This window comes from Zootoca vivipara, chromosome 13, assembly GCF_963506605.1.
Source record: "Zootoca vivipara chromosome 13, rZooViv1.1, whole genome shotgun sequence".
Classification (NCBI taxonomy): domain Eukaryota; kingdom Metazoa; phylum Chordata; class Lepidosauria; order Squamata; family Lacertidae; genus Zootoca; species Zootoca vivipara.
Genome location: NC_083288.1, coordinates 2199003 through 2218465, shown reverse-complemented (window position 1 = coordinate 2218465; position 19463 = coordinate 2199003). Strand labels below are relative to the sequence as shown.

At 43.6% G+C, this 19463-nt stretch overlaps 1 protein-coding gene across 1 annotated transcript in view; it reads left to right on the top strand.

Moving 5' to 3' along the window:
- The window catches only part of LOC132593087 (aryl hydrocarbon receptor repressor-like), a 32556-nt gene extending 16509 nt beyond the window's left edge, over positions 1-16047 (top strand). Inside the window, exons 4-5 of the mRNA XM_060282061.1 lie at positions 14031-14131; positions 16042-16047. Of these exons, the coding sequence (XP_060138044.1) occupies positions 14031-14131; positions 16042-16047 (107 nt within the window). The remainder of the gene's footprint in view (positions 1-14030; positions 14132-16041) is intronic.
- Positions 16048-19463: the final 3416 nt, after the last annotated feature.

The following is a 19463-nucleotide window of genomic DNA, read 5'->3' as shown; positions in this document are numbered from 1 at the left end:
ATACTTTGGCCACCTCATGAGAAGAGAAGACTCCCTGGAAAAGACCCTGATGTTGGGAAAGATGGAGGGAACAAGGAGAAGGGGACGACAGAGGACGAGATGGTTGGACAGTGTTCTCGGAGCTACGAACATGAGTTTGACCAAACTGCAAGAGGCCATGGGGTCCATGGGGTCAGGAAGAGTCAGACACGACTAAACAACAACAACAGAATCTATTACTAGATACTAAGGTTTAAAACATTAGATGGTTGATTAATCAACTAATAATTCACCTGATTAAGTTAGTGGGGCCAAGTTAAAGGTTTGTGATAATTTTTTAAACACTTTTTGCTTTTTGTGTGTTTGGTAAATTCCATGGAAATGTCAAGCTACAGACACAATTTTCATTTTCATATACAGTAAGCCTGCAATTCATGCACATTTAACTTGTGTGCATTTAGCTTTACACATGGGGCAAAAAATTAAAATAATCGAAAGGGGGTGGAGATGGTGGGGGGGTTCCAGGAAAAATAATTTTGGCTTTAAGCGTGACTCCTGGAATGTAACCCCCATGTGCGTTGCAGGTCTACTATATACTTAAGGTGTTCTATCTCATTTTAAAGATAGTTTTTTCAGAGTTTCATGATCTGGCAACAGGTTTTCAGAATGGCAATTTCACATGAGCAAAACATAAAGCATGCCCTGCATGTTGCCTCAGAATTTCTTTAATCTTTTTGGTAAAGCAAAATAAAAAAATTCCTTCAGTAGCACCTTAAAGACCAACTAAGTTTTTATTTTTGTATGAGCTTTCGTGTGCATGCACACTTCTTCAAATACCTTTTGGTAAAGTTCAGTTGAAGACCTCTTCAAGAAAATGAGGGAATAGACTAATGCAGTGTTTCCCAACCTTGTGCCTCCAGCTGTTTTCGGACTACAATTCCCATCATTCCTGACCACTGGTCTTGCTAGCTATGGATGATGGGAACTGTAGCCTCAAAACATCTGGAGGCACAAGGTTGGGAAACACTGGACTAATGAACCCTTACTGTACTGTATTGATAGTTTTGCTTTCTTGTTTGGTGAACTGAGAAGAAATGTTACGTTAGGGACAAAATCAGGACAATGAAACTTAAGCTGGTTGAATGTGGTATTAGCTGCAAAAACATAACTTCCTCCCTTCAACAAATGAAAAGAAAAAACAATATGCTTTAACTTTATTCTCTTCTTTGAGGTTCTTAGCATTAAGTACTGTATGCATGTTAAGATATTAACTGAAGTGTATTATACATGCCACATTTGATGGGGGGGGCACCATACACAGCATAAATGTATTGTCATATTTTCATCTCTGAGAATTTAATAATGATTAAGAAAGCAATCTGATGCACAAGAAAAGAAATGCAAAACAAGCCAGTGTAAATTAAGCTGGAGTAAAGTTACACTGGATCTAAACTCCGTTTGAGGTGCCACAGAGCACTATTTTATCTCCAGAGCTATTTAATATCTGCAGGTGAAACTCGGAAAGTTAGAATAGCGTTGAAAAGTGCATTTATTTCAGTAATGCAACTTAAAAGGTGAAACCAATATATGAGATAGATTCATGACATGCAAAGCAAGGTATGTCAAGCCCAGGCGTCGACAACGTTTTCTGCCCGTGGGCCGGAGGATTCCCATGGACTATCATCCGTGGGCCGGACATGGGCCGCACAGGCGCAGAAGTGATTTCCGGTGCCGCGCTGCCCATGTCCCAAACACCGGAAATGGCTTCTGTGCATGTCCGCGGCTGCGCAGAAGCGATTTCCGGTGCTGGCTGCCCATTTCCAAAATGTCCGCAGCGCCAGAAATCGCTTCTGCGGCTGCATATTTCTTGCAGTCCGCTTAGACGTTTTACTACAGTCAAACAGTGTATGTATGTATGTATGTATGTATGTATGTATGTATGTATGTATAATAGAATAGAATAAATATAATAAAAACCATTCCTCCTTTAATCTTAAAACCACGCCTCCTTTAATCTTAAAATTCCCACCATTGTGGAAGTCTGTTTGAGAGGAAGAAATTGTAATTCCACTGAGGATGGGTCAACGTCCTCCATCATCTTGGAGGGCAGCTGGCTAGCTTAAGTGGCCCAGGGGGGACAGCGGGGGCTCCTCTCCTCATGCAGCTGTCCCACTTTGCCTAATGAGGGCTGGCAATATTTTGGGGTTCAAAGACTGCATTCATTGTGCGGGAAGAGTGGTTGGGGGACACATACCGGTGTCAGAGAGCAGCCCCCTTCATCCATCCATCCATCCATCCATCCATCATATTTTTATTCTCTTTCTCTCTCCCCATATCCCATCTCTCCTTGTTAATCTATCATCCATTCATTCTCTTCCATTTATTTATTTTTGGCTTGGGGGCCACATATAGCCCCCAGGACACAGTTTGCCTACCAGTGACGTAAGGCAGTTTTCAACCTTTTTGTGTCCATTGCTTCCTTGACCAACTGCATTTGTCTGCGGCACCCATGTGGGGCTCCGGAGCCCAGTTATGTCACCCCTTGCTTGTAGAGTGGGCAGCCCCTCACCCTTTTTGGAAGACCCTCCCTTGTGGAGTTTTCCCTCACTCTCCTTGAGAGTCCTTCGGGCAGCCACTGCTGCTGTCTCTGGTCTCTGAGCTGCCCTCCACTTGCCCCAAAAGAGGTGCCTCGCACTGCCCCACAGGGGCCTGGGACTTGTCTGTCCATTCCCAACAGCAAAGGCTGGCTGGGCTTCCTCACCCATTTGTTTGCTTGCTTAGTCTGAGGTCACCTCAGCTCCTCGTAACCAGCACCCCCTGACCAGCCCCAGAGGCACCATTCACCTGGGGAACTTGTAGCCAGGGCTGCTGCAACAAACAGATGTGCAAGCCTTTGGGAAGCAGAGACACGAGAGGGCATCAGAGGAGGGAGGGAAGGAAGGAGGAACGGAGGCCAATGTTGCCTGCAGTACCCCTGACCACCATTCAAGGCACGCCAGGGTACCACGGCACCCTGGTTGAAAACCACTCACCTAAGGAATATTTGCTCCATGTGAATAGTAAGAAAGTTACTACTTCTTTGAAGAAGTGGATCCTGAAGCGCTCTAAGATGTACAGGTGAAACTCAGAAAAATTAGAATATCGTCGAAAAGTGCATTTATTTCAGTAATGCAACTTAAAAGGTGAAACCAGTATATGAGATAGATGCATGACATGCAAAGCAAGATATGTCAAGCCTTTCTTTGTTGTAATTGTAATTATTTGTCGTTAGGCAGGTCAATTATAAATGGAATGTAATTAATGAAATGTAATAGCGATGTTTATTTTTGTATTATTGTAATTATTTGTTTTATTACTGTGGAATTTCCAAAATAAAAGCATTTGTAAAAATAAAAATAAAAAATAATAAGTTGCATTACTGAAATAAATGCACTTTTCGACAATATTCTAATTTTCCGAGTTTCACCTGTAAATAGTGTGGATGAAAAGTTTCATAAAACTAATTTTTGAAGTATTTGTATTTTTATGCTGGTGTATTTTTGGAAAGCACTTTCTTGGTAGTGAGATTCTAGCACTCTGAATACTGCCCAATGACGTACTGCTAATGAGTTTTTTATGCAGAGCTGTATAATCACCACTAGATGTCCTCCCTGTAGTTGCTCCTAATATCAAAACAAGGTCATTAAATGCAAATACTTCAGGCTAATTTCTAAAAAGAAAATAGTTCCGTTCATTAGAAATAAGAATTCTTTAAAAGCCTCGTGTGTTTAAAATCACCTTCCGGAAGCAAAGGAAATCTTTCTGGCATTTTCAAGAAAAGTGAACGACTTCTGTCTATCTTTTTATTTCAATAATTACTATCCCTTTGAAGTGGTGTGCGAAAGAGTTTAGTGCAGGAATCTGACTCGAGTGGGTAGACATGATATGAGCAATACGTTACACTGCAAATAATGTGCACCAATAAAAAGGTCTGAAAGACAAGCATGTGGACGGTCGTTACTCAAGAGTAGTCGCAACAAACCCTGACACCATGGCTCCTGGTGGATGCGGGCCCTGTGTCTGAACCATGGAAGCTGGTGAACAGTGACTTTCCCAAAGGCCTCAGGGATCGGGCAGGCATATAAGGAAGAAAGCCGTCCGTAAGGCGTGCTGCTAGACCCAATTGCTAAGGACCTTTTAAAGTAACGCAAGAACCTTGAGCTTGGCACAGTAGCATATGGGCAGCCATTGCAGTTCTGTTCTGGCAGGAGTCACCCTGACCCCACCAACCACTAACCTCAGGAATATTTGCTCTGTGTGAATAGTAAGAAAGTTAGTACTTCTCTCTGCTTGGCCCACCCACGCTCAATAACAGAACAGTCGTGTAACTAAAAACAGTGTCTTCTTGTAGGCACTGTTGCTGTTGTCCCATCCTCTTAACCAGGGGTCAGCAAACTTTTTCAGCAGGGGGCCGGTCCACTGTCCCTCAGGCCTTGTGGGGGGCCGGACTATATTTTGAAAAATATATATGAATGAATTCCTATGCCCCACAAATAACCCAGAGATGCATTTTAAATAAAAAACACACATTCTACTCATGAAAAACATGTTGATTCCCGGACCGTCCAAGGGCCGGATTTAGAAGTTGATTGGGCCGCACCTGGCCCCCGGGACTTAGTTTGGGGAGCCCTGCTCTTAACCATGCCCATTTAACAATACCCCGCCTCCCATGACCCTTATTCAAGCTCTGCTGAGTGATTTTATTGTACCAAACTTTTCAGAATTTTGTTTATATGCCAATAAAGGTTTTGAGATTGATAATGCAGCAGTTGTTTCTTTCTTGGCAACATTCTGAGAATACAGCCCAAACTTCTTTTTAATTTTTTTAAGTGATAGCTTACACTTGGTGGTTGTGTGTACCACCACAAAACCTGGTGCTGGTACTTTGAACCTGCCCACATTGCACTCATTTTCATTGCTGTGACTAGAGCGGCTCCATACTTCATGTGGCAGGCATGTTTGATGCATGTGCACCATTGTTTTTGGCAGCACATAGAGTGTAGACAAACTGCACATCTGGAGGCCCCAGTGAGATGTTTGTGTGCTGCGTATACACCCAGATGGTTAATGGCATGTGTAAATATATTTATATTGTCCATATGTTCAGGGTTTGCAAACCTGTATATCAGCAGCAACAAGAGAGGTAGGCAAACACAGGAAAGCACTGTTCACTCCTTCTCACTCCTTGAATGCTTCTCCAATTGCTACAAACGGTCTACCACTAAAGAGTTCTCCATAGCATAGGGAAAACCCCACTTTGTAAGCTGAGAAGCAAAAGCAAAAGAGAAGGAGTTGCGGTGAGAGACATGAGTTCTGATTTGAGTTTTCACTTGCCTGTTGTGTGCTTGATGTGACTAGGCCACGGGTGTCAAACACAAGGCCCGGGGGCCAAATCCGGCCCGCCAGACCTCGTCATGTGGCCCGCCGAGCGCCCCAGCCAGCGGGACCCAGCAGCGGGACCTTGCTGCTTAAGCGCCGCGCCGACAAAGCGCCGACAAACAGCTGGGGCCGGGGGGGGGTAGAAAGGCGGCCAGAGCAGCGCTGCGTGGAGCGCCCCGAGCCACAGCAGGAGAAGGAGGAGGCAGCTTGCCGGGTCAGCGCCCGGCAGCGCCGCACGGAGAGTCCCGAGCCTCTGGGACGCAGCAGTGCTCTGTAGCACTTTGAATCCTCCTCCTCCTGCCACGGTTCGGCGCCTGGAAACGGCTGCTGCTGCTGCTGCTGCTGCAGCACAGACAAAGCACCCAGCAGCGCCGCGTGGAGGAGGAGGAGGAGGATTCAAAGTGCTACAGAGCACTGCTGCATCCCAGAGGCTCGGCACTCTCCGCATGGCGCTGCCGGGCACCGACCCGGCAAGCCTCCTTCTCCTCCTGCCTCACCTCCTCCTCCTCCTGCCGCAGCTCAGCCTCATGAACGTGAGCTCAGCAGCGGCTCAGCCTCACGAACGTACAACTCTGAGGCTTTTCGCACTTCTCCTAAAACGGACACCCGCTGCCTCACACTGCACGGGAAATGTTTTTTGCCCCTGGGTCCCTTCGCACTCTTTTCTGGCGCTGAATCAAGGCGGCGACCCCCCCTTCCCTTTCTTTCTTCCTCTCTCTCATTCTTATTCTTTCTTTCCCTCTCCTTCCTTCCTTCTTTATCTCTGTCTTCTCTCCCTCTTTCTTTTTCTTTCCTTCTTTATTCCTTCTTTCCTACTCTTCTTTCTCTCACCTCTTTCCTTCCTCTCTCTCTCTTGCTCCTTCTTCCTTCCTTCCTTCCTTCCTTCCTTCCATCCATCCTTCCCATCTTTCTTCCTCTCCCTCATTCTTATTCTTTCTTTCCCTCTACTTCCTTCCTTCTTTCTCCCTTTCCGTCTTCTCTCCCTTTCTTTTTCTTTTCTTCTTTATTCCCTTCCTTATTTCCTACTCTTCTTTCTCTCCCCTCTTTCCTTCCTTCCTCTCTCCCTCCCACTGCCTCTTTTCTTCCTTCCTCCCTCCCCTCCCTCTCCCTCTCCTCAGAAACATAGGATGGTGCTTTATACTTCTGGCCCTTAAACCCTGGGACCAGGAGAACAGCTCCAGTGAGTCAACCTCAGCCAGTCCCTTTGGTGAAGGGTGGTGGCTCACTGGCAGAACATCTGTCCTGCATGCAGAAGGACCCCAGCATCTCCAGGTACTAGTAGCTCTGCAAAGGTCCTGCATGAAACCCTAGCGAGCCTCCACCACCCAGTGCAGTTACCAAAAATCATTTTTCAATAAATTGTACAATAATTGTACATTTGAATATCTACTTGCCATTATTCTGACTATGTTTCTGCTTTCAGAGCTAGTTATTACTTACATTATTACAAAAAACAGTAATAATTGAATGCAGTGACAATAATTTATGATAATAAAGAGTGGACACATAGTCCTACAGATACAACCGGCCCTTTGAGGGTGACCAAACTGCTGATGCGGCCCCCGATGAATTTGAGTTTGACACCCCTGGACTAGGCTTTAAATATGCAGTTGTGTGGAAATTCTTAGCCATATCCTTCAGGACTCTTTCTGAGCAGACCCTGTAAACTTCTCTGGGAATTACTTTTGCTTGAAAAGTGGCACACACATTTATTAAATAATAAAGCTGAAAGCGTCATAGGCACTTGCAGCCAGGTGATGCCCACCCAGTGCTTGATCCAGTCGTTGCCTTCTTAAAAGGCTACATTCTTTGAAAGCTGACGTGAAAATCCCAAAAGACATCTCTTCCTCATAGACATAGACTGAGGTCTACTGTTGGTGAAACCCTGGGTTGAGTCTACAGAGATATACCTAACCTGCTGAGGACATCAAGAGATGCAGCCTCAGAGCTGGGAGTGTCTGCAAGAGTTGACACCAAGGAAAGGTGGACATGACAAGATAGGTAGGTAGGTTGTTGTTGTTTAGTCGTTTAGTCGTGTCCGACTCTTCGTGACCCCATGGACCAGAGCACGCCAGGCACTCCTGTCCTCCACTGCCGCCTGCAGTTTGGTCAAAGTCATGTTCGTAGCTTCGAGAACACTGTTCATCTGAATCCTTTTCCAAGGATTCTTCTCTTCTCATGAGGTGGCCAAAGTATTGGAGCCTCAGCTTCACGACCTGTCCTGATAGGTAGGTAGGTAGGTAGGTAGGTAGGTAGGTCACAGCAACAAATGTGCTTCATTTAACTGTTTTTTCTGTTCAGTTTACAAAGAAATGTGATTGTGCAAGCATCACATGCGCTATGCTTGCAAGGTCTTGGTAATTTACAACTCATTATTGTTGTTCTGCTATAATTATAATACATGATATGTTGATATTAAACATGATATTTCTCATATTTAAAAACATTCCATTTTTAATTTACATGGTTTTGTTGATACTGGTAACATGTGCAGCTATGTTGTTTTACTAGAGAAGGAAAGGTCTGAACGAAGGCATTATTACTATTATTATTAACTAGCAAATAGTGTAATACTTCCACCAGGTATTTTATTTGTATGGCTTCTTGAGGTATATATGATTCCTGCTATCAGGTTGATACAAGTTTTTTTTCCCTATAGATGAAGGGTTAAAATAATTTGGAGCCAGGGATTGCGTGACTGTGGCAGACTCAGTTGCAACCTCAAAACAAGTGGTTATGAAACTGATCTTTTGATCTGAGCAATAGAGGTCTCATGCATGGTAGACTTGCAGTGTGTAAATGAGCTTCTGCCTCTGACTTCTGCCCGGCTAAGACAAAATGTTTTTGGCTATAAACCTGACCTTCCGCTTTGGGTCAGTCACGAATGGAAAATTTTTGAGGGAAAGATTCATAATCTAGTTTGAAAAATTCCTATTATTTGTGTGGCTATATGCCCTCCTTCCCCAGAATAAAGACTCATGACACCGGGTTTAAGATTTAATTAATTGGGTGGTTAAGGCCACAACTTTATTAAATATGCATGTAGAGCGGAATTGGCTTAGGCGTTGGAACCTAACAGACTATATCCGACTCCAACCCGTGTGTTGAAGTCTGTGAGAAAGGAGCCCCGCGACGTAGATCTACTAGAGCTCCTCCTGTGGCCACCGATGGGGCGTGCCTTACGGCCCAGGCAACTCCAGGCTCAGGACCAAGCCTCGCCCCCGGAATCCTTTAACGGAATTACTTCTCCAAAATAGGGCAGCTGATGACGTACTTGCCCCTCCTCCAACTGATTGTTATGCAAATTTCCAACGTGGTCGGGGTGTGACGCAGGCGGGAACGCACCATCGCGCAGGGGCTGAACTCTCAGCCCCTACGCGATGGTACAGTCGGGCAGCCCACAACCCCACCTCCGACGCAAGCGCGGAAGTGGCTTTCCCCACAGCTCCTGAGTATTTTATATAAATCTCCTCCTGTTTATTATATCATTCTGGCTACCATTTTTAGACATTCAGTGATAAACATATGTATAGACAGTGGGGTTCAATTGAAATTAAAAATCTGTGTTTGGAAAATTTGGAGCATTATACTATAAACAAAGCCACAGACTCAAACATCTTCCACACTTCCTGTTTGCTTGTGAATGCACATCTGCTCACCAGATGATTGACAGACTTTATAGTGTTTTATAGTGTTGATTACCTGCTCGGAGGAATGAAGGTTTGCCTTGATTGAGTTTTCCCAAGTGTAACTTTGTTAACAGTATCTCCCCCTGGGAGATTGAGCAGCCCTTGGCTAGATGGACCAACAGATAAGGTAGCATCATACATCATGTAAGACAGGTCAATATTGTTGTTGTTGTTTAGTCATTTAGTCGTGTCCGACTCTTCGTGACCCCATGGACCAGAGCACGCCAGGCACTCCTGTCTTCCACTGCCTCCCGTAGTTTGGTCAAACTCATGTTCGTAGCTTTGAGAACACTGTCCGACCATCTTGTCCTCTGTCGTCCCCTTCTCCTTGTGCCCTCAATCTTTCCCAGCATCAGGGTCTTTTCCAATGATTCTTCTCTTCTCATGAGGTAGCCAAAGTATTGGAGCCTCAGCTTCAGGATCTGTCATTTCAGTGACCACTCAGGGCTGATTTCCTTCAGAATGGATAAGTTTGATCTTCTTGCAGTCCATGGGACTCTCAAGCATCTCCTCCAGCACCATAATTCAAAAGCATCAATTCTTCGGCGATCAGCCTTCTTTATGGTCCAGCTCTCACTTCCATACATCACTACTGGGAAAACCATAGCTTTAACTATACGGACCTTTGTCGGCAAGGTGATGTCTCTGCTTTTTAAGATGGTGTCTAGGTTTGTCATTGCTTTTCTCCCAAGAAGCAGGCGGCTTTTAATTTCGTGACTGCTGTCACCATCTGCAGTGATCAAGGAACCCAAGAAAGTAAAATCTCTCACTGCCTCCATTTCTTCCCCTTCTATTTGCCAGGAGGTGATGGGACCAGTGGCCATGATCTTGGCTTTTTTGATGTTGAGCTTCAGACCATATTTTGTGCTCTCCTCTTTCACCCTCATTAAAAGGTTCTTTAATTCCTCTTCACTTTCAATATTATTTTTCCCATATTGCAAATGGAGTATTGCAACAGAATGGCTTCCCTAAGCCTCAGGGCAAAGGTTAAATATAAAATGGGACTATCCGGATTCATGGTTCAGTTTCCAAACTGCAATACTATAACAGAGTCAGCAATGTTGTATATCTAGAATTTATAATCAGCAGGTATAGGACCAGTCTTCAGAAATGACATTAGCATGCAAAATGTAACTCTGTTGAGTCCTGGGAGAAGAAGTATCTAGATGGGTGCAAAATAGAATAGCAGGTGTGTTGCTTTTGTTTTCCCCCCATTAATGTTATGTTTAATGTTATGTTAATGTATTACATGTGTCCCCCTTCCCCCCCTTCCCTTATGGTACTTGTGTGTTTGAGTGATTGTGTATGTATTGCTGTAAGTTGCTTGGAGACCTTCAGGTGATACGGTAAATGTACAGTAAGTTTTAACAAAAAAGAATTAAAATAGATAAACACTATCCATCTATAGAATTAAAACTATCTATCTATAGAATTAACACTATCTATAGAATTAAAATTATCTATAGAATTAAAATTATCTATTAGAATTAAAATAGATAAACAGGTGGCGCTGTGGTTAAACCATGGAGCGTAGGGCTTGCTGATCAGAAGGTTGGCGGTTCGAATCTCTGCGACGGGATGAGCTCCCGTTGCTCGGTCCCAGCTCCTGCCCACCTAGCAGTTCGAAAGCACATCAAAGTGCAAGTAGATAAATAGGGACCGCTCCGGTGGGAAGGTAAACGGCGTTTCCGTGTGTTGCTCTGGTTCGCCAGAAGTGGCTTTGTCATGTTGGCCACATGACCTGGAAGCTGTACGCCGGCTCCCTCGGCCAATAATGCGAGATGAGCGCCGCAACCCCAGAGTCAGTCACAACTGGACCTAATGGTCAGGAGTCCCTTTACCTTTAAACACTGAAAAGGCTGAGTTGAATTGAGAATGAGTAGGCTCTTGTTTACTGTTAGCATTATTGGTGTCATTATTGTTGTAGTTGTGCAATATATTGGATATTGCAATAGGTTATGCTTAATTAATTTGCTGAATTAATTATATATTGAGCAGTCTACTAGCTTTAATTGTTCTTTTGTATGATTTGGAGTTGGCCCCTGGCTAAGCAGTGAAGTTTTTATTATGTACCTCTCTGGTTTTTTATCTTGTATTTTTATGTTGTAAACCTCGCTGAGGTCTATGGAGGAAAGAGGGCATACAAATTTAATAAATCGCAATGAATAATGATAACTATTTTGACATCCAATAATACAACTTGTAATCCTCCTGCACTTAAACTATGTGGCCAGACCTTTACCTGGATTGAATAGCTAAAGACAGGCATCACCTGGTCAGTTCACATGATGGCTAAATACATTGTTCTAATGTATTTTTAGTGATAAAGGCCTAATTGAATATTTCAGCACTGATAAAACCATTTGGGTCCCAGATCTACTATCCTGGATCAAGCGCTCGCTGGATAAATGCTTCTCATTGCAGGCTTAATACTTAAGACTTGAAACATCTTTATTTCCTGCACATTTAAGTGACCTTCTTGCCTTATTACTGTCTTAGAAATGTTTCTAAGCCAATGTGGGTTACACTGTCATTTAAGTGTTCATCTATGCAAGTTGTCTGTTCCCATGAGAGTTAATGAAAAACTACCCTGCGTGGAGCTGTAATTTGCAAGCGAGGAGTAGCAATGCATTCAGTATACATCAAACTATTTTGACATGTTACAGCGATGTGCAAATCTCCTTTCAGCATACTGAGCTTCACACAAAATTTCCTTTTAGGCAGAAAAGGCTATTTTTTGTTCAATCTGTTTGCATATTTATTAACCTGCTGGTCCCTTTGAAAGTGAAGCTAGGGGCAGCACAGCGGAATATGATTTTTCATATTTTTTATTGTGTTGCAGGCATATACCCATTCTTACTATTCCTCGGGCTATAGAGCTTTACATAATTCTGCTTACAGAAAATCCCGACAAACACAACTACTGGACTAGCTTCGGTTTTCTTCCATTCTGCAATGAAAAACTCTACTTGAAAGAGAGATTTTTTTTTAATTTGCCGATTTCCTCTCTTCCTCTAATGCATTATTATCTTGTTTTTAAAAGTCCATTACTTGGGTTTTATTATTAGCAGACAAAGATACAGAATTAGGTTCCATTACATGAAGGCTTAACCTTCAGGAAGAGCATTCGGAGCGAGCCAGGCGTCATCAATATTTAACAGCTGTTGTTATGAAGCATTTCGTAGGGGAATGTGGGCTCTCTGCTCGCACGCAAGGGCTTAAACAAGAGCCAGGCCACTGTCAGTTGCATGGAAAGATTGACAGTCTGTTCTCATAGCGTGACAGCAAAGCCTTGGTTACTCAGCGCAATTCTTTTATACCAAAGGCATGTTTTCCCCCTGGTGTTTCTGGGGGGAAAAAACCACACAGCTCTGTTGGGGAGGAGGGGAAGGAAGCAGAGGGTGGAGTTTTCAATTGCGGAGGTGGCTGAGTGCCCAGCAGTTGCTCACATCCAGGGAAGATACGTTGGCAAGCTCTGATCACGCAACCTGCAAAAAGCTTGGAATTGCTTATTGGAAGATGGTACCTCCTGGTGGAAATATAAAGCTCAAATAGGAGAGCAATTTTGGTTTATTTTAAGGGGCAAGTATTCAAAGGAGAAGGTTGTATTTTGCTGATTTCTGTATCTTAAATGACTGGCTGTGCATCTGAAACACCAAAGAACAGAAACATTCATAGAATCATAGAATCGTAGAGTTGGAAGAGACCAGAAGGGCCATCCAGTCCAACCCCCTGCCAAGCAGGAAACACCATCAAAGCATTCTTGACATATGGCTGTCAAGCCTCTGCTTAAAGGCCTCCAAAGAAGGAGACTCCACCACACTCCTTGGTAGCAAATTCCACTGCCGAACAGCTCTTACTGTCAGGAAGTTCTTCCTAATGTTTACGTGGAATCTTCTTTCTTGTAGCTTGAATCCATTGCTCTGTGTCCGCTTCTCTGGAGCAGCAGAAAACAACCTTTCACCCTCCTCTATATGACATCCTTTCATATATTTGAACATGGCTATCATATCACCCCTTAACCTTCTCTCCTCCAGGCTAAACATACCCAGCTCCCTATTCAAAGCTCCCCATTCAAAGCTCCTCCCGGGGGGGGGGAGAGGGGGAGACAGTTACATGGGGGAGAAAAAGGCACTGTGTCACTGCTGGCGTTGTTGAACCTGACACTGTTAGACACCACGGCCCTTTATATATCACACAGTGGGTGCTGCGGGTGCAACAGCTGTCAGAAGAGCAACCAGCCACAGCCATGGGAGCTGCCACAGAGCTTAGGGTGGAGCCAAGGGAGCCACCGAGGGGAAAGACACCCTCCTCGGGAGCACCGTGAGAACTACAGTGAGGGGACCACAAGACTCGTATCCCCATCCGCCTTGTGTCACCCTACCAACACAAAGTGCAGGCTGGCTCTTTCCCCTTGTGAACCAGGTGTTTGTGGTCCTGCAGGCTATTGGGACCCAGGTGGCGCTGTGGTTAAACCACTGAGCCTAGGCCTTGCTGATCAGAAGGTCGGCGGTTCGAATCCCTGTGACGGGGTGAGCTCCCATTGCTTGGTCCCAGCTCCTGCCAACCTAGCAGTTCGAAAGCACGTCAAAGTGCAAGTAGATAAATAGGGACCGCTACAGCAGGAAGGTAAATGGCGTTTCCATGTGCTGCTCTGGTTTGCCAGAAGCAGCTTTGTCATGCTGGCCACGTGACCTGGAAGCTATACGCCGGCTCCCTCGGCCAATAATGCGAGATGAGCGCGCAACCCCGGAGTCGGTCACGACTGGACCTAATGGTCAGGGGTCCCTTTACCTTTACCTAATTTGAATTAGTTCATTACTAATTATTAGTTTTAGTAATTAGTATTAGTTATTAGATTCTTATAACAAAATTTTGGTTGCTGTTGTTGTTCTACACATTGCCACTTAAGTTGAATATGTACCAATTCATCCTTTCCAACAGCTGTTCAGGAGAAGCGCTTGAAAAAGCACGCAGGTCATGAAATAAAGGAAGTTGACATAGTCAAGGAGCCTGTCATACCAGAAGGGGGATTTTTACTGGAGGTGAGTGATAGACAGCGTTTCTTGAACTTCTGAAACATACGGTAGAGCGGCAAATAAGACTGCTAAAGCCCAACCTCTCATACACTTTTACCAACCTGATTGCCAACATTTACTTATCATAGCTATGGCCTGAAAGTTAAAAACAAATCTACCTTTTCTAAGATGCATGTAGCTTTCTGTTTGTAGTAGATTCCTACCCATCACAGGAGAACAGGTGAGTGACTGGCATGTAGGTCGTGTTGCAGTTTTTGTGGCTTTCATTCAAAAGTAAATTCACCCTGAGTGGTTGCTGTTTATTTCTGTGTCTCTCAGACAAATCTTCAGCTGGGCTGCCATCTGGTGGAGCTGACTGCCAGGGTGAATGGTCAGCATAGCTGCCAAGTCTCCCGTATTCCCCGGGAAACCCCCGTTTTTCCAGCTGTTCCCAGCTGAAAAAAAACAGATTTTTTTGTTTCCCCCCGGTTTATTCTGGTGCGGCGGCCATTTTGGAACTGGGCGGAGCATGCTCAGAAGCGACTTTTGATGCTGCTCCGCCCAGTTCCAAAATGGCTGCAGCACGGCTTCTGGCGCGGCGGCCATTTTGGAACTGGGCAGAGCAGCATCAAAAGTCGCTTCTGAGCATGCTCCGCCCAGTTCCAAAATGGCGGCAGCGCTACTGCTACTTCCGGTCCGATCCCTTATTTTTCTGGCAGGAACTTGGCAGGTATGATGGTCAGTGCACAAGTACAGGTTACTGGAAAGAGTGGTGCAAAAGAGAACTGTGCACAAGAGCCCTTAGTGAAGAAGCGTAAGCCCGAAAGGGAACAGAGCGACTCATGGCTACGTCGGCCATGGGGAGTAAAAGACTCCTCAAGGGCAAAATGAAGTACTTGCAGCTGGTCCTGGGAAGGGTCTGTGAGACCACACTTCATAAGCCTTCAGAAGAGGTGTGTGGTAGCTGCTGAAACAACATGCATATTTCAGCTCCCCTGAGTCACTTTACTTGCCATACCTGTTGACTGGCCTCTTGTACAGGGGCTCAGTCCCTTTTCTCCTCACTTTAAAATGTATCCAACACACACAGAGCTGTGTGCCCTACGTAGTACAAATGGAAGACCACTTCTCCAGCCAGTCTGCCTTTCCCATCTCCATGTTTACAAGCCCACATCCTTGTGAAAGAAATAACAGGGATGTGTGTTCTGTTTCCAAATGCTGAAAATAGCCATTTGGAAAATAGGCCCACCCTAATGGGCAGAAAAAAGGGCAATGTGCTCATAAATGAAGCTGTTCCAGATAAAGTAAAAGTTCAGGGTCTAAAAATGTAGTACCATGTTGCGTGACTTGAAAATATGTCAAAGCAAGGCATGTTTCAAGGCTTTGATAGTTTATGCTTTGGTAGCTATAGCAACTTCCTCGCTGGAGATCGCAATACAGTCCACTCTTATTTATTTCAAGTAACAATAGTAAGAGAAATAAATGTGGCTATGGAGTTCACTTAAAAAGAAAAAAAACCTTTTACTAACTGTGACCTTGAGCAAGATGTCTTTGAAGTGGTTCTTGGCAGACTTTCAGATAAATAAAGCACTGGAAGAAAACACACTCTTTATTATAAAAGCTGTTGCCAAGAGAGATTAGGGCTTCATTACAATATTTGTCTGCATTAATGTTTCTAAAACACGCTTCTTGCAAGAAAATGATAACTTTAATCTGACAAATACTTTGAACATTATACATTCCTCCTCACATTAAACTTACTGTGAACTGTGATGGACTAATTGTTAAGTAGCACTTTGTGACATGTTGAGCAAAGAAAACAGAGTACTGTACATTTTCAAGCCATGTACTTTTCTCTCTCTTTTCTTTTGGGGGGGGGGGAGAGAAAATTATTCTGTTCCTTGTGCAAAATTCTGTTCCTGTGTAAAATGTTCTAGGCATGACCCATGCCTAGAAAACATGCATCTTTTTTAAAAAAAACCATTCTATTTTATCATCAACAAATGTTTACAGTGCATATTTGTTTCAAGTGCTTATCCTAGAATAGAAATTTTGCCTGTAATTGAAGCCATATGGATATACAACATGCTGTCATTTATTCCCATAGACTAAAGAGTAGCATTGTTTATTTGTAAGTCTCCTTAGTACCATAAACATCATTTTTTTTAAGGATTCTAAAAAACATTTTAGAAGCCAGCTAGGCTGTTTTATTAACAAAACAAATATAGGATTCATAGCACATTGCTAAGAGTTTTGATAATACAGTCTTTGTTTCGCCCCTTACAAATTAGCAGCCAGATTAGGGCCAGGGTTGACTATATCAGAGTTTGACTGTATTACCTCTTATTTTTTCAGACCATTCAATGTATGGGGCAAGTTAAGGCAAGCAACGTAAGATTCTAAAAGACCAATTCCAGGGAGCTTGCATGCTGGTCCACACTTGACCAATGCCTAGAAAACATGCACCTGACTGGTTTTTCACATGCCACATTCTTTCTAGGCACAGATCCCCATTTTTATTTTTATTTTGCGCTAAATTGCAGCAAATGTTTGATAAACAGTGGGTTTTCCCAATGGGGAGAGTGGAAGTGTGGGTGAGCCCTTAGTGTTGATCTACCATTCTAGAAGGCAATCCAGAGGAACCACTGTGCATAGTATTTCCTATAAGAGGTTGCAGGAGAAAGACAGTACAAGTTAATGCAAAAGGAACAATTTTTTTGGAGGCTTAAGGCAGGGGCTTCTCTGCAGGGTAAACATTGCTGACTTAGGAAAACAAGGATCAAGAGGGAAGCAGCAGCTCAGTGCATAGCAAGAAGCTTATTGATGGCTCTGGCATCTTCTTGGCTCTTGCCATATAATATTATATGCCATTGATTAGCAAATGTCATCCAGGACCTCCAAAGCCTGATGAAATATGGAGGCACAAGCATTATCAAGATCACAAGCATTATCTGAAGGAGGCACAAGCATTATCAAGAAAAATATAAACTTCCTGGTTTTTGTGCCCTATTCCTCTCCATCCTCCTGTAATAGCCCCAACACAGGTAGTCATTCCTATGGCCAGTTTTACACTTTCCTTCCTGCAAGCATGTTTCTCAGGGTTGAACAATGTGAGGGGCTTTGTTATAATCTGAGACTTAAATAACTGTGATTTCCTCTCCTCTATCCCCAGCTATTGTATTTTTATCTTACTGTGTTGTAAATCACTCTGAAATCTGTTTTGATGAAGGATGGTATAGATTTATTTAAAGGCTTTGCTGTAGTGTATTGCATTGCAGGCACAATGAAAATCTGCCTTCATTGACACACTGAGAAAACTAAAACCTGACTTTTCATCTGCCATGTTTAATTATCTCTGCTTGAAAAACAAAATATTACATAATCAAATGATATTTTAGATAGCTGCTAATGCATTGCCCTCCCTTTAGTCCCCCTATCCAGGTTGCAATGGGGGGGCATCTTTGGCTCCCTACCCTGTTTCTACTACCAGTGCTTCAAATCAAGAGCCCGACGGTTATCCGAAATGGTTCAGCTTATCTAAGGAGCCAAAACTATTTGTTGTCTATTTTTTTGTATTGCACTTAGACATTATATCTACATTTTATTATTTGCGCAAAAATTGTGATCTGTAAAGAAAAGATTGTGCAAGGTTGCAGAACAGTACAAAATGATCTGGCTGAAATTATATTTGGATGAAGAATAATAGAATTGAAGAGTTGGAAGGGATCATCTAGTCCAGGCATCCCCAAACTGCAGCCCTCCAGATGTTTTGGCCTACAATTCCCATGATCCCTAGCTAACAGGACCAGTGGTTGGGGAAGATGGGAACTGTAGTCCAAAACATCTGGAGGGCCGAAGTTTGGGGGTGCCTGATCTAGTCCAACCCCCTGCAATGCAGGAATCTCAACTAAAGCACCATGACAGACGGCCACCCAACCTCTGCTTAGAAACCTCCAAGGATGGAGAGTCCATCACCTCCTGAGGGAGACTGTTCCACTCTCAAACAGCTCTTACTGCCAGAAAGTTCTTATTGATGTTTAGTCAGAATCTAATTTCTTGTAACTTGAAGCCATTGGTTCAGGTCCTACCATCCAGGGCAGAAGAAAACAAGCTTGCTCCATGTTCCATGTGTCAGCTCTTTGAAGATGGCTGCCATATCTCCTCTCAGTCCATATCTCCTCTTTTCCAGGCTAAACATACCCAACTCCCTCAATTGTTTCTCATGAGGCTTACTTTCCAGACCCTTGGTCACCTTGGTTCCCCTTTTCTGCACACCTCTCAGCTTTTACTTCCCTAGATTGGGACACCAGACTTCTGTTGATGTAGCCAAAATTCTTATTGAATTTTAAAGCTTTTTTTTTGCCTCTGCATTGCACTGTAGACTCATGTTAAGCTTGTGGTCTACAAAGACCCCTAGATCCTTTTCACATGTACTGCTAGTAAGCCAGGTGTTCCCCATCATATATTTGTGCATCTGGTTCTTTCTTAAGTGCAGAATCTTACATTTTGCCCTAATGAAATTCATTTCTGTGCCCAGTTCTCCAATCTGTTAATGTCATTTTGAATTCTGATTCTGTCTTCTGCGGGATTATCTCTCCCTCCCAGTTTGGTGTCACTTGAAAATTTGATGAGCATCCCCTCAGTTCCTTCATCCAAGTCATTTATAAAGATGTTGAGCAGCAATGGCATCCCACTTGTCACTTTTTCCCAGGATGATGAGGAACCAGCCCACATTTTACCACCTGCTCTGCAAGAATATCATGGGAGACTTTGTTCAGGATGTTCTTATAGTTAGTTCTAGCCTTCTTTTTCTACTATAAGGCAATGTTGTATTCCCAGCAAAGATTTCTCCCTGCCAATGACGCCCCATCTGTCCAACTAGTTTCTGGGCATCTCTCCCGTTTTTTGTTCTTTCCACTGTTGTCTTTAATCTGACTCCTGTAGTCTCTTCTCATCCATCCCATCCCATCTGCCTTTCAAATACCTTGATGCACCATCTCAGGCTTCCTTCATGTCTGGGTCTGTTCCAAGCTGTTTTCTTTCCCTTAGTACCATAAAAGCAGATCAACTCTTTTGTAGCACAGCACTTTGGTGCTTGTGGTCTTTCTTGCTTATTTCTTCTTGGAACAAGGAAGCACGACAAGTGCTTGTAAATTTTCTGGTTTAAATATATTTTTCAGCAACTGGTTGGTTTTTTTAAAATTCTCTCAGCCCAATTGCATTGCTGGCTCTTGCCTGCTTTTTTTCCTTCACATTTTTTATATTTGTGATTCATCAAAACACAAATTAGACTCAGTTTGTCCAAATACCCTTGTCTATTGAATTCTTTACCTGGGTTTAGCAACTAGTGATATTGTAA